At 36.8% G+C, this 16,483-nt stretch overlaps 1 protein-coding gene across 4 annotated transcripts in view; it reads right to left on the bottom strand.

Annotated features, from left to right (window-relative positions):
* The window catches only part of doc2b (double C2-like domains, beta), a 149,357-nt gene extending 135,484 nt beyond the window's left edge, over positions 1 to 13,873 (bottom strand). The window contains exons 1-6 of one of the 4 annotated variants that reach the window (XM_053230355.1): positions 13,629 to 13,873; positions 10,970 to 11,181; positions 8,211 to 8,301; positions 6,088 to 6,231; positions 5,636 to 5,765; positions 1,416 to 1,502 (exon numbers count right to left, since the gene is read on the bottom strand). In XM_053230355.1, the coding sequence (XP_053086330.1) occupies positions 1,416 to 1,502; positions 5,636 to 5,765; positions 6,088 to 6,231; positions 8,211 to 8,287 (438 nt within the window). In that variant the 5' untranslated portion in view covers positions 8,288 to 8,301; positions 10,970 to 11,181; positions 13,629 to 13,873. Of the gene's footprint in view, positions 1 to 1,415; positions 1,503 to 5,635; positions 5,766 to 6,087; positions 6,232 to 8,210; positions 8,302 to 9,237; positions 9,451 to 9,484; positions 10,191 to 10,969; positions 11,182 to 13,628 lie in introns of those variants that run through there. The other 3 variants (XM_053230357.1, XM_053230356.1, XM_053230359.1) reach the window with 3 other exon arrangements.
* Positions 13,874 to 16,483: the final 2,610 nt, after the last annotated feature.

Raw genomic sequence — 16,483 nt, forward strand, 5'->3', positions numbered from 1 at the left:
TTTATATTTAGCAATAATGTGGCTAATGATAAGGAAGTAGTCTCTTCATTTAAAATAATGTAGTTGTACAATGTCAGCACAATATCAGATCATTGCAGGTGAGATTTGTTTTGTTTTTTTTGCCATTTTAAGGGTCTAAAGTTCTTGCAATCAAATCTGTTCTTTTGTTCATTTCAAAAAAATGTTGTAAAGAAGTGCACAATCCCCAGTGTGATAAGTATCTTCCTTAGTTAATGATTAAAATTCAACTTATAACAAATCAATTTCATTGCTATTTTGCATATATATATATATATATATATATATATATATATATATATAACATATTCATTCATATGCTTTGGCAACACAAGAGTTTTACAGACTGAACGATGCTCTTATGAGGGGCTGTGTGTAAGAACCCCACAGCAGTAGCACTCTCTACTCACCTTGTCTAATGAGAGAGCTGGGCTTGTGTCACGCTGCGGCTTATCGAAATCCAGCTGTTACATCTAACCAAGATCTGTACTTTGATTTGATGCACGCAAAGGCACTAAACTGCTGCTGCACAACAAGAAGTGACAGCAAACATTTGGGTTCATCCAGTTTAAAGCCCTACTCTGAACACCAAACTAAAGCAAAAGAAATCAAAAACATAAAATAATAATAATAATAATAATAATAATAATAATAATAATAATAATAATAAAAAAGGTCAGTTTGGTTTGCATGGTGTGGGCAGCATTGCTGCTGTGGTCTAGTGTGAATGTGTATGAATAAATAGTCTAGATTAATAATTTTGTTGCATTTTGGTTTATACAAATATGCAAAATTCTATAATATAGACCTATCTGAATCACAGGCAACCCAACAGGAGCTTGCAACTCCAGGATTCAGAACCTATGCTCTAAACGAATATGATTTTCACTGTATAAGTAGCTATCTAGACTTTTTTTATTTTACATGGATTTCCAAGAAACAAAATGGCCGCATATTATCTGGAGCATGATGGATGACCCTCAGAAACTATCCGGACTTCCAGCTCAAACTAAAGGAGCTTCTTTGGCCCCAATAATTCACGCTGACTTCACTGGTCTTAGATTTCCTTTCAAATTCCCCTCGGGACCCATGCTCTGATAATGCCACAAGCTTAAAATGCATACACCCTCAAAGATCCCAATCAACATGAAGCATGGAGCATCAGTTCACATCAGTTCACGTGCTCCTCTTCGGTTTATAATGGATGTGGAGTGCTCGAGTATTGGCATGTGTCTATTCACATTCCGTCACAATGATGCATTGAACAGTTTTCATGTGCCATAGTCATCCTCACTAAGCCTTGCAAAGCACAGATTGTTTTTTTCCTTGCAGATTAAGAGGGAAAAATGCTAAACAGCAAACCAGTTTCTCCTGTTGGATCTGGATTGTGGCCTTACCTCTCTCTGTTCGCTACAGATCTTGCAGAGCCACTGAGCTCTCTTCTGACTGCATGCTGTCTCAATCCCACACTTGGTGCACACTTTCTGAAAAAAACAAAAAAAGCAGCATTTGTATCAACCCCCACATGTGATTGGCCTGAGCCATGCTGATATTCTGACCAAACAGAATCCAGGATTTAACAGTACTGTAGTATAAATCTGAAGTAAATTCAACTATAGAATTAGATTAAATGGGCTTCGCATTTATATTTTACCTTTCCTGACATCATGAAATCAATATTTACTGTTTACTGGGGGGGTTTACTGCACCACGGTCTTCTGAGGCTTCAAATATTGGCGTTTCCTTACTCAGATATTGTCTGAACATAAGTTATGCTAAAGAATAAAATACTGAAGATCCCATAAATACATTTTATGAGAGCTGCAGAGAGATACGTCTATCTTTCTGCATTTAAATACAAATTGAAATGCTAAACTATGCTGAAGAAATTGCAGAAGAGATCAATAAATGTTATGTTACACGCCTTGACAAAGGTTTTAAATCAAACAGTCTGGAAAATGTCCAGCACACAGATAGTGAGGTGATCAAACATGCTCACAGACATATAATTTACCATTTACCAAGCATGGAAGCACACACTTATAATAATGTACAGTATATCTACCAATGCTGGTGAAAACCCAACGCTATCCTTGCTAAAAGAAAATTAATTACTAGCAGATATTGGAATGGCTTCTAGTGGATTGGAGTCCAAGAATAAATTGAAATGCAAAAGATTTAAATCATAACAGCAAAGTGGAAAGAACCTTTAATCAAGCTTTCCGTAATGAAAGACAAAAGCCTAAAGTAATTACTACTGCTTCTTCCAGCAGTCCTGTCTATTTATGTTGCTTTGAGAGAGGGATTCAGATTGAAAGAGAGTGAGAGAAGGAGAGAGAGAGGCCACTCAGAAAGCCCTTCAATTTTCCACAAGCTCTCCAAAAGGAATCCTAACACTGAGCATGAATGCCTTGCATAATTTGCTTCAGGCTCTGAATGACAACTGACTCCAGACCCACATTTCAGCATTGCTTACAAAAGACCAGATTTAAAGTACCCTTGAAATCACAGCTTTTCGTACCTGTCCCTTCCTATCATGGATACTAACACGACAGTGTATTTAGAAGAAAAAAAAATACAAAAAAAATAGGAACAAACTTGGAGATAGTCTTGTTTTAATTTCGTAGTGCATCACTTCCGGGAAAAGGATTAAAAATTTTTATGACACGTTTCTGTACTAGTCCAATTAAATATTGTCATTTATGCAATTATCCAAATCAGCCAATCATGTGGCAGCAGCACAATGCATAAAATCATGCAGATTCAGGATAAGAACTTCAGTTAATGTTCACAACAAACAGGGACAAATGTGATTTCAGTGACTTTGTGATCTCGGTGGCATGGTTGTTGGTGCTCAGAATGGCTGGTTTGAGTATTTCAGAAACAGCCGATCTCCTGGAATATTCACACATAACACTCTCTAGAGTTTACATCGAATGGTGCAAAAAACAAAAAACATCTGATGAGCAGCAGGTTCAGTGGGTATAAAAGCCTTGCTCATGAGAGAGGTCAGAGGAGAACAGATAAACTTATATAAGCTCACAGGAAGGCTATGGTAACTCAAACAACCACTCTTTACATATGAGGTGACCAGAAAATCTCAGAAAGCACACACTTGGAATTTATGCAAGGAATGTTTTAATATGACTGATCCAGACTGATCAGTAAAGAGTATCGAGACGAAAACATGGGGATTTTATGCACATTCTGAGATGCTTTTCTGCTCACCGCAGTTGTAAAAAGTGGTTATTTGAGTAACTGTACAATTCCTCTCAGCTTCAACTAGCCTGGCCGTTCTCCTTTGCACTTTTGCATGAACAAGGTATATATATCTGCAGAACTGCTGATCACTGGATGGTTTTTCACACCACTCTTTGTGAGATTGTTGTGTGTGAAAATCTCAGGAGATCAGCAGTTTCTGAAATACTCATACCAGCCCTTCTGGCAAGTACTTTTTATTAAAGTTACAGATTACAGATTGTGGCAAAAATATATGTGGACATTGGAAAGACACCAATTATTTGGACTTTCTAGGTGCATGTTATTCCCAGTAGAAAGCAAATACAGATTTGGATACTTTGAGATTTTAAACACACATATTTACTAAGGAAGGTCAAATGTGTAGTCAGGTTTTGTCCTTAGTCCTTTTACAACAAATGAATGTGAGTGTGTGAGTGTGAGTGAATGTGTGCGTGTGTGTGTGTGTGTGTGTTTCATGCTGAATCACTCCCTCCATCTGGCACCACTGACCCCAAAAGCTGGGCAAGGCTTTCAACAAATAACCTAAACAAATCCTGAATCTTGACATCTTAAGGCAGTGAACAGGCTGTGGTGTGTAAATTAGACACACACTGCCCCCTGTTGGTGGTACTAGACACTTGCATCAGGACAGCATAAGACAAAACAGATTAACAATTTATAACTCTCTGCTGCAAGCTTATGGAAATTTCATGCAACTGCATCAGACTAGAAAAGAGGACCAGAAAAGAACACAGTAATTTTTCTTCCCACTCTATGACTAAATATACATACATACATACATATATATATATATATATATTGTACAACATCAAGTGCAACATTCTGGAAGGCTTGCTTTGGTCAGAATCCACAATATTCCTGTGTGGGATTTGTGAATACTCTCAAGTAAAGTGCAAAACACATGATGCTAAATACTAATGCAACTTGAACGGCCACGTTGCAAATAGTAACATTACTAAAACACTGAAAAAGGGTCATTGTCATGGCCCACTGTCTTTCTACTACTGAATAGAAAACGTGACCAAGAGCATTTTTTTTAATTTATATCATTTATATTTATTAGCAACAGAGAGAGTATGTACAAAAAGAAAAGACGAGCTCTAAGGCACCTTCACAGTACCTTCAAAGCAGAAAATTTCTCTAGACAATTACATTTTTTTTAACCAGATATTCTTTAGTGTCTGTACTACAATGTCTCATTAGTTACTACATATATTACATATTATTCCCACATATACATCATATATCTATGATTTTTTCAGTTAGACTGAGTGTATTTTCGGCCCACAGAGCGTCTGATATCTTTTGTACTCTTTTCTGGCCACAAGCTTCAGAATTGTTGCTCTCTGAACTTGTGTGTATACCCACTAGATTAGTGCTAGTGCTAATGTTATTGACATTATCATTGATTGTCTTTTGTTTTTAAGAACCAAAGATCTGCAGCACATTACCAATAAACATTCAGGCCCCATCTATCACTGATTTAAAATTTCGTTTGATTTTCATTTTAGCATTTAACTAGCTTTTATTATTTGCCTTATTTTTACTGGCGTATTACATTTATACTACTTTTATAATATTTTAATTACTGTACTTTTATTCTATTTTTTACATACTCTTTATATTTTTTAATTATTTTTTATTTATTTTCAGATATTTATATTTTTTTCCGTCTTTCTGTCACTGCTGTTACTTATTATTATTATTATTATTATTATTATTATTATTATTATCTGCTATTTTTTATTATTTTTGACTACTTTTTTATTTGTTTTTTTACTTGACACTGTAAAGCACTGCATTTTAACTGTAAGAAAGGTGCTATATTAATTAAGTTTATAATAATAATAATAATAATAATAATAATAATAATAATAATTGTGATTATGATGATTATTTGATTGAAAGAAGCTGGAAAATTATCATTTAGTCTTTTAAATCTATATGAAAGAGTTTTGTTTATCAGAAAGTGGTGAGTAAATAAGAACTCATCCATGTTTGCAGTCCAATTTCCTCTTTCTGAACCAAAAGTGCCAGATTCATTGGTAAAACATAGAAGCACTATCCGTCTAGAGAATGCTGTCTACTGAATTTTAGTATTCAGGAACATTCTTGCTCCAGCCCTGTGTTTTCGTTTCACCCCAGAACTACTCACGGCATTCAGTGGAAAACAAAATAATTAAACATGCCAGCTAACTCTCTCCAGCTCTGCTACAAACAATGAGCACATTTCCGTTTCCCAACTGTAAGTTCTGCTCTTATCTCAAAACACAAGGATCGTTTGAAAATCTTGTGAATTGTGATAATGAACAATCCCACAACGTAGTGAAAGGAGTTGAAAGTAGTGTTGTTGTACCTTGCAGCAATCAAAGCAGAGGACTGAAGGAGTTCCCAGCAGCCCCAGAGCCTCTCCACACAGCAGGCACTGAGACAGGCCGTTCCCCACTGCTGACCTTCTCATGTTCTCCAAACGCTCCATCAGACGCCTGCAAAATGCAATTCATGTAGCTTTTATATGTAGAACCCATACATACATACATACAGTACATACATACATACATACATACATAGAAGAACCATAGATGCAAAAGAAGCTGATAAGATAGATGCATGATATACCACCACTGAAATGCCAGGATCCATCATAAAGCTCCACCTGCACAAATTAAAGGTCGTAACCTTTACCGACAATACTACCTTTCATGTAAATGCAAAGATGGTCCATGTCAAAACACTGCATCTACAGAAGCATGGAGTGAGAAGTATGAGAAAAGGGCATTCACAGAGAAAGACTGGGAAGATTTCTACCCGATTCTGTGCTGCTCGATCAGGTCGAGTTGTTCGGCTCTGTGGATGACGCTCAGGATGATGTCCAGCTCCCTCTTGTTCAGCACCTGGGTTTTTCTCTGCTTTTCTGTCTGGAACGTGTGCACCGACCAGCCTGTGTGTAGTCTGTCAAAACATTTTTGTGACTATAGTTAGGCTATAAAAATCACCATTACCCAAATTTGTTTTCACATAAGGATTCATGGTGAGAATCTACTGAAAAACAAAAAACATCTAGTGAGTAGCTAAATGGGCATAAACGCCTTGCTGTTGAGAGAAGTCTGAGGAGAATGGCCAGACTGGTTCGAGCTGACACGAAGGCTAAGGTAACTCAAATAATCACTCTTTACATCCATGGTGAGCAGAAAAGCATTGAAAACATTGACGCTTGAGGCAGATGGATTACAACAGCAGAAGACCACATCGTGCTCCACTCCTGTCAGCCAAGAACAGGAATCTGAGTCTACACTGGGCACAGGTTTACTAACACTGGACAATCTTTAACTAGCCAGTATCTGCATGATTTTATGTTTTGTGCATGCTTCCACATGATTGGCTGATTGGATAACTGCATGAATGAGCAGGTATACAGGTGTTCCTACTAAAGTAGTTGGCGAGTGTATATACCATAAGTATATACTCTTCAATTTCCTAATGTGAACACACTACTCCCACTAAAAGTATAAAAAGTGCACCATTTTGGATGCAGTTAATACATGTGTCTTAAATTAGTATGCTTAGCATAGTTTTATTTCGAATACTGTGCTCACACTGGGAAATTCAGCAATGTTGTGTAATATTAATTTTAAAAGATGATTCTGCCACGGTTTGACGTCCTAAGGTACCAAGCTGTAGCTTGTCAATACAGTCTAAACGCTACTACACTACAAAATCCAGGTACACATTTAAGTCCACAGTATAGAAATATAGAATTTCATATGCAATTCTGGATCTGTGCATCAGCAATAAAACTATTAACCATACTGAATTCTGAAATGACTTGATTAAACAAATGAAATGTCAGTATTGGTAATAATTGCACAGCTCTACTAGCCAGCCCTAACTCTCATGCCAAATTTGGTTCCAGCTGTAAAGACTGAAAAATAAGTACATAAGAAATTTGGATTTCCAACAAACTTCCATAAATAAAACTGAGATGCTAGTGAGATGCTAGAAAAGACGAAGAGTTCACAATTCTGGCAACCCAGTGATGATGGTTTTAAAGCAAAAATCCACCCTGAAACACAATATATGTTTTCATATTACAATATAAGTGATATAAGCGATTCTGGTGATAATTTGTTATTCCCTTGAGAAGTTAGCAGTCAGTTCACAAACGTAAGTCATAATGGTTAGGTTTCACTGTAGCTACAAATAAAAGCGTAAGAGCTGCATCACTCTCTGTAGGTAAATATGAAAAGATGGCTAATGCTTAACTCATAAGTGTGAAGTCTGGATTCGGAATGATGTCATTTTCGAGCTTGATGCATTGGGAAAAACATGGACACCTCCATGAAAGTGTGTGTTTTGTTAGCAACAAGCTAGCCAGCTAACATTAGTGATGATACGTTTATGATGTATTTACTTTCTCAGAACAGTGGACTGTATGGTCAGAGTTATAGAGTTAACCAACTAATGTGTCTATGGTGATTGATGTGGACAATGTCATATGCTGAACTCAGGCTTAAGGGAAACTTTTCCTTAAGTAGGAATTCCAAGTTGAGGGGCATTTTTCTTTGTTTTTTCGTAGGCCAGAAATTCTTAGTTACAAGCTTTAGTCGAACGTAGCATAAATCCCACTGGCACCCCTATCAGCATGCATTGTAGGAAACTTATAAAACCAATAGACCAACATATCAGTGAAAGAAGGTTGTCAACTTGATCACAAAATAAATCTTGGACATTATTTATAAATAATGGTATGGAAGTCATTCAGGGTGGATTTTTCTTTTAAGATTTCTCTGCCCCCAATACACTCAGTCCAGCTTTGAAATAATGAAATGATAAGCTGGATCATATTTGCTGGATGTTCTGAATATCTTAAATTCCTTATGACTAGAGTAGAGAACCTTTCAGTGGAAAGCAAAATGGCTTTAATTCCTTACTTGGCTCTCAGAGCAAGTTGTCGGTCATTGGGGCAAACCCACTGGTGGTTCCCGCTACCAAACATAGTGTCGGACATAACTCAAGCAGACACTGTAACAGAAAACAATACGCACACATGAATATTTTACATTGTAAATTAGATAGATTCATGCCCCTGATTGCTTACATTTGATCTTTTATACTGCAATAGACTGAATTGATTCACTTTTTGAATAAAGGCCCAAAAAGGAGCAATAAAACATTTCAGACAAGTCCCGAAGCTAGTGTACAGCGCCTAATGCATTTGCCATTAATGTCAGTCAGTTTAGAAGGCAATAATGTTAGATAGTTGCCTCAGGGCACCAATTAGCTGTGACACTGCCACTGCGCATTTTCCACATCGAACAAAAGCTGCACAGCTGTTTAGCGTGCACACACATCAGTTCAGATACACCACATGACCTTATCACAAACAAGAGTGGAAGACGTTTAACGAAATTGCCAGCCCTAAAGGCATGTCAGAGTCAAAACTCAGGGAGGACTTGTGTGCATTTAGATGTGCTTTGTGTTTTAAAAAAATGGTTTAGTCCTAACAGCTGTTCCTGGTGCTGCAGTTCCCTTGTTCGGATACTAAACAACTAAACTCTCCACTAAAGAGTAGAAAAAGATGTACAAAAAGAAGATCTAAAAAATAAAACTACTGCAAAAGTACAAAGTTTATGTACAACAAACAAGCTCAGAGGATGAGTATGAAAAATAGTTACAGTATTAAGATAGCTACTTGTTGCTTGATTATAATACAACAAGTCATGAAAAAACACCTGCCACACACTCTTTCTCTCACACACACCTCGTTTACGATCAAGCGGCTGAAGCTGTTTACATTTCCATGCGACCTAATGCCCTTTGTACAGCTCTACTGTTCAGCTGGTAAGCACAGCTGATTATAAGACATAAGCACTGGAAACAAAAAAAAAAAAAAACTACAACAGAAACGCTTTGCAAATCAGCAACCAACAGGAGCTTGTAAAATTCCACAAAACTCACCGATCCATGTACACGAGCTGGATTTCTGGTTGAGTGGGCTAACTGAGCTAAACCAGAAGTTCACCTGAGATGAAATGAAAATGTTTTTTTTTTCCTCAACAGAGGTAAGAAAATACAATCCCTAGAACATGAACCAGTAGCCCGGGATAATCGCCATTCACCTTTCACACGCCAAGAAAATCCACTTAGAGGCTGTGGGCAAACAAAGACATACAGCGACAAAGAAAACAAGAGAGAAAGTGTTTACCTCGCGGAGGGACAGCGTTGCCAAACGGTAACTCAAACAAAAAGGAAAGGAATCCTAGACCGAACCCTGCTTCTGATCTATGATGAGATTTCCTCATCCACATCCCAATCTCGAGCCAAACCTGATCTCAGATCAGTGCAGCTCTGTGGCTAAGCTCTGTCACATGATGGTAGAACAATCCTTTTAAAACATCCTGTTCCTCCTCTGGCTGCTGTGATTAAAATGCACTACAGCCAAGTGGCCCCTAAAGATACACTTCCCTACTCGAGCCTGGTTAAACTGATTACTATTGACCTGGCCTTTAAATCTGGGTGCTGTGTGTCACCGTGATCTCATTTATTCAGGAGGTCTGGAGTAGCCACGAGCCAATCTATATTGAAAGTTGAGAGGAAGCGCCTTTGTTTTGGATTTGTTTGAATTATCAGTCATCGAACCTAGTGCTACAAAAGAGGAGTACTTTGATTTCTTCCAAAGAAAGCTGAAATCCAATATGTACATAAGACAGATGACTAGAGATTTGTGACAGATGTCTAGTCTACTGTGGACAGTTTATAAAGTTAAATCGTAATCAGAAAAGTAAAAACTTCACACATCTGAAGATACAGTGATTTTTTTACTTGATATTTAGTTTTGTTGATGTTTAGTTTTGTTGAAATGGCTTACACGCTACATCAGCAAAACACTAGTGCCATGTCTAAAAAGCCAGTAAACTACTATTAGATTTCAGTAATGAACTAGGTTCTAAATGGGAACAAAAATGGAAGCTTTTTTTTTTTTTTTTTTAAATAAAAATAGATAATTTACAAAATACAAAATATTAGCTTTGGCATTAAAATACTGTTTTTACTAACAAAAAGATGCATGTTACTTGAAAATTGAGCATGCTTATTTATAGCATTTCATTTTTTACCAAAATGACAACGCATACTTACTTTACATCATACTAACACACCAAACAGACACATGGTGCTTTCTGATGTTCCAAAACCTGATATCGTAAAATAATAATAATAATAATAATAATAATAATAATAATAATACCAACTAACCAGCTACTTCTTATTGCTTTATTTCAACATTGTAAATGTTGTAAAAGCATTGAGTTGGATAATGTTGTGGAAGTTTTGAGAATCCTGGTGACTCATGACCCAATCTTTTGGCATAAGAAGGCATTTTAGTATATGCTGAACAATTTAATCCTTTTAATGGAAAGTCTAAAATACAATACACACATTAATTAGTGTCAATGTATAGCATGGTTGTTTACCCAAACATTAAAAGGTTTACCCTCTGTAAAACTTTCGTTTTGGCTGCACTGAGGTACATGTAGGTTAAAGAGCTAAGCTTTCAAATCATTAAATGCTGCCAGCAGAAGAAACTGAACAGGTAAAAGCAAAGCAAACCTGGAAACCCAGGATACTCTTCATTCTCTAAACTCTTCCTGAAGCCTGAAGATTAACAGTCTCACCTTGTAAGATTCCTTACCTGTCAAGCAAGACGCTCTCTTCTTTTCAGGAACACACACACCCACACACACCCACACTCACACAGGTCAAAGCTGGAGACACACGATAAGGCAGCAGGTGGGACACAAAAAGACTCCGATCCCACAGACTTTTCTCCCTCCAGAGCATTAAAAACACTTCCAGTGAACACTGTCTGCCTCAGCCAATTGACACGCTACGTTATCTTCAACTCTGCAAATAAGTGAGAGGAAAAAAAAAAAAAAAAAAAAAAAGAGGTCATGTTACACCAGTGCCCCCTCCTCCTGCCATGCGTTTCCTCCCAGATACTCAGCAGGTTTCCTAGGAGAGAAGGGAAACGTCATCAACTTCATGTCTACTGGCCCATGAACACTGACTTCTTAGTCTGTGTACTGAGATTGCAGTGACATGATTAGCTGTCATGTTAAACTGTGCTGAACTGAATAAATGTTATTTAAGCCCAAAGACAAATGTGTTGCTAGGAAAACGAGCTGTGCCGTATAGTATTACAATTACACAAGTATTTCTCACTAACACACTGACATGTAGCTCTGCCCTTAGTTCTGACTGTAATCCAAACGACAGGTTTATATTAATGCTCTCGTTCTAATACTTTATCATTTCTGTAGTAACAAATTACCCAGGGACTTGTATGGTGGACTCTCCACATAATCTAAACCTAATAATAAAGTGATTAAAAAGCAGGCTGTAATTTAACAAAGAAAAAAAAAAGTACATAATCGTTGCTATTGTGGTTGATTCATACTGTGAGAAGTTTATTTAATATTTATGGAAGAAGTTTCCAGTGTCAGCACTTTGAAACAGTCAGTAAGTTTTCCACCATGGGAAATTCTTCAGGAATTTCTGGCTTCTTGGGAATGTTAACATCAAGAGAGAGAAAAATGAGGCTGTTATATCAGAAGTGCTACCAGGAATGAACCTGACTCTTGGACGTGCTGTATTAGAGAAATGAAATATTTTGGAATGTCCTGTTATTGGAAAATAATCAATAATCACCCCATCATTGATTCTATTCTAATAACAGCATGTCCCTTCACATTTTATTCCTTATAAGCTTGAATTTAAGATACATTCATACATTCAAACTTGAAAAAGAGGTTTATGAGGTAATCACAACATCTCAAGCAAAGCAACATTTAAATTCCATCATAGGTGCTGGCAGTGTTCATTCTCATAAGAAGTGTTTTACAAAGGCTGAATTTAGCCTACGTTAGAAAGTAGATTTCAGAACTGTTAAATACATCATGTAGGTTAAATACACTGTGTAGGCTTTCTGAGGTAAAATACATTATGTAGGTTAAATACATCATGTAGGCTTTCTGAGATAAAATACATTATGTAGGTTAAATACATCATGTAGGTTTTCTGAGGTAAAATACATCATGTAGGCTTTCTGAGGTAAAATACATCTTGTAGGTTTTCTGAGGTAAAACTCATCCTGTAGGCTTTCTGAGGTAAAATACATCATGTAGGTTAAATACATCTTGTAGGCTTTCTGAGAGAAAAATACATCATGTAGGCTTTCTGAGGTAAAATACATCATGTAGGCTTTCTGAGGTAAAATACGTCATGTAGGTTAAATACATCTTGTAGGCTTTCTGAGATAAAATACATCATGAAGGCTTTCTGAGGTAAAATACATCATGTAGGCTTTCTGAGGTAAAACACATGATGTAGGCTTTCTGAGGTAAAATACATCATGTAGGTTAAATACATCTTGTAGGCTTTCTGAGGTAAAATACATCATGTAGGCTTTTTGAGGTAAAATACATCATGTAGGCTTTCTGAGGTAAAACACATGATGTAGGCTTTCTGAGGTAAAATACATCATGTAGGCTTTCTGAGGTAAAACACATGATGTAGGTTTTCTGAGGTGAAATACATCATTCAGGCTTTTTGAGTTGAAATACATCACAGGTTTTCTGAGGTAAAATATTTCATGTAGGCTATCACTATAGGAGGGAAAAGATTTTGACTGGATTTTGACTATAAATACTGAGTAGGTACAAATTAGGTTTATGAGGTAAAAATACATCAAAGTGACGTTTTAATTTCATAGTGTTAGCACTTTTTAATCATTATATTTTGGGTCATTATATATAGACGCTACATGTAGCTACATTTAGAAACTTACTGAGGTAAAACTTTAACATGTATACAAGGACTCTTGTGTGCTTGACAGTAGCTTTATCAATAGTGATTATGGCATTTCATATATTTTAAAGACTGAACTGAATACATAATCAGGACATTTAGGATGACGTGGGTTCCTCAGGTAAAATCATAATATTTCTCACTGCAAAATATGACACATTAATCCATAATGATTGTGATATGTTACACAGTTTTTTTTGTTTGTTTGTTTGTTTGTTTTTTTGGGGGGTGTTTAATCTATTTTTTAAACCAAAAACTAAAAACTAAAAATAGGTTGCTGAGGTTAATTCACAATATGTACTACTGCAAGCTACATTTGACTTAGCAGTCATAAAAACTGAACCTGTTGAATTCAAACAAACAAACAAACAAAACATCACGTGGCACTATTTACTCTTAGTGCACGCGAGCTGTAGATCGCGCGCGGCACTAATTTCACAAAAAATATTCAAAATATAATCGTATTAAAAAGGTAAAACGGTCACCTGCTATTGTCGTCACCCCAACAACTTTTCTTAACATGTTTTAAAACATTTCGTTTTTTTCTTCTTATGAAAAATGTGTTTATTTCAGCGCTATACGTATCTCGCGCGAGAGATTTTCACATTCCCCTTAATGAGGCGTGTGTCGTTCGCGCACGATTCGGTTCTTTGAGTCGGCTCTTTTAGGTGAACGTTGAGAGCAGACTCGCATAATTTTGTTAATTAGAAAATAGAGTATTTCATTACACAGATTCAACCATGGGTAAGTAATGAAAAATAATCGCTGGTCATAATATCGCCAACTTTGTCTGGTCTAGAAAAGAAATGGCACTGAGCCGAAAGAGTCGGCTCTTGTTGGTGAGCTGAGCCAAATGATCTGACTCACTCACAAAAAAAGAACCGGAACAGTCGTCCCTAGTGCGCGTGCGCGTATGTGAAAGCCTTCTGTGCAGCTCACTTAATAGACACGAATGATCTGTGAATTTTATGAATATTAGCACATAATGTTGCATTTTGAGCACTAAAATAGTCCCTTCTCAACTATTTCTAATAAAAATAGTTATTATTCCCCATACTGCATATGTTAGGAAACATGTAGACACAGAAGTATAAATGAGTCAACACAAAGGTTATGAAATACCAGAATGTGTGTATTGAAATTAAATATACAAATCATTACTTCATTCACTGATTTATCTTCATTAATGTTTTATCACAGGGGATCTGGAGACTATCCCGGGAACACTGGGCGTGAGACGGGAAGAAACCCTGGATGGGACTCCAGTCCATTGCAGGGCCACACACACACACACACACACACACACACTCATTCATTCATACCTAGGGCAATTTAGAGTCACTAGTCCAAGTCATGACTGGGAGGAAACCAGAGAACCCACAAGAAAAACATGTGGACACAGGGAGAACTTGTGGGACCCTGGAGCTGTGAGGCGGCCACATACAAATCAATTTGAAACCGTATTATTATCAGTTCCATCTTCAGACTTTGTCACACCTCTTGCTTGAGTACATAGTGATACCAGACTATACTATATGGCCGAAGGTTGGTGGACACTTGACTATCACACTCATATGTGCTTCGTGAACACCTCATTCCAGTTTTAGTCCCACTTTGCTGTTATAATGACCTCCATTCTTCTGGGAAGGCTTTCCACTAGATTTTGGAGTGTGGCTGTGGGGATTTGTGTTCATTCAGCTTTTCACAAGAGCATTAGTGAGGTCAGGTACTGATGTTGGGTGAGAAGGTGTGGCATTCCAGTTCATCCCAAAGGTGATCATGCTGGAACAGGGAAGTACTCAGTTTGGGGAAGAGTGTGATGGTCAGGTGTCCACAAACTTTTGGCCATGTAGAGTATGTGCTGTGGAAGAAAATAAAGAGAGCTACTCCAAGATAGCTACTACGGCTGCACAAGATATCGAAATTATCGAAATATCATAAAAGTTAATATCATGATATGCATATCACAAGGGCTTGCGATAACTGAATGATTTTAATACTTCAAAAAGTTACAAAAAGTCAAAGTTTTAGAGCAACACAGATAGCAGAGAATGCTTTCTTTTCCTCAAAAGAACATGAAACATGTATGTTGGTTATGTCATTTTCAGTTTTTAAATATATATAAATATAATTTAAATAGATTTTACACACTTACAGCATTAACGTACCGCATATCGCATTATTTAACAAGTTATCACATTTTTCTTCTGTATTGTGCAGCCCTAATAGCTACTTATACTCATCTGGGTAAAGGAAAAAAAAAATGTCTGCATGTCACTTTTGGCTTAACTATTCCTTTCATTTAACACTGTAAATTCATACTAAATAAGGCCTATTAGGAAAATGACCTACAAACGTCTGCCATATTTGGTAAACCTACCACAGGTGCACTTTTAGTTATCTAATGATTGTAGCCCATCTGTTGCTTGGCAGTCTAGTCATGTTATTGTTTGCTGTAGGGGTAAGAGTGTACCAGGTGCACAAAGAGTCTCAAAAACACCTCAATCACACTGCATATAGTCCCACAACCTACAATAATAACTAATGCGATGGATACAATGATTCCATTACAACGCCCCCCGTCGCCAATTGTTTTATTCCTTACATAACATTATTTCACATTTCCTGCATACTGTACACAGTCAAGCTCCTAAGTCATAAAATCCATAAAAAGCTCAAGAGCTCTTCTTCAGGTAGACTGACACAAGCAGCCACTGATTTCATTATTGACTGAAAATCAAATTAGTTCCACTCCGATGGCTATGAAGTGCATGCGCCATTCTCCAATGCACCACTACAGCCCTACGAGACCTCGGCTTCAAGGCAAACCTAGCGTTCTTCTCGCTCTCGTCATTCCTCTAATGGACATTTCATTGTGTGACTGGCTTTGATCTTAGATAACAGAAAAGTCATTTTCTTTCCATAACTGAAATAGCAAAAATTGGCTTCTGACATGGCTCATGCTTTTATAATATATAATAAATAAAGACCCAACCAAACCATAATCATGACACGTGATAGCACTCATTTTTCTAGTTGATTTTTATTTAGCGAAGCATGTGCCTATAGTCATTTACAAACAGCACAGAAACAAAGGGATTGTCTTCTAAGGGACTGGTCAGCAGGTAGGACATTTACAATCATGCATTAAGACATGTGAAAGGATTGCAAATGGCATCACACACTTCTGAATAGCAACTTATGTTAAGGGCATAAAGATAGAATTGAAACTAGAGAATTGTGTAATGAAATAATTTTCACTCAAAGAAAACAAGGGGACAGATCAATATGATCCAAAAAAAAAAAAAAAAAAAAAAAAAAAAAAAAAGGCAACATTCAG

The sequence above is a fragment of the Pangasianodon hypophthalmus genome, chromosome 27, assembly GCF_027358585.1.
Source record: "Pangasianodon hypophthalmus isolate fPanHyp1 chromosome 27, fPanHyp1.pri, whole genome shotgun sequence".
Lineage (NCBI taxonomy): Eukaryota > Metazoa > Chordata > Actinopteri > Siluriformes > Pangasiidae > Pangasianodon > Pangasianodon hypophthalmus.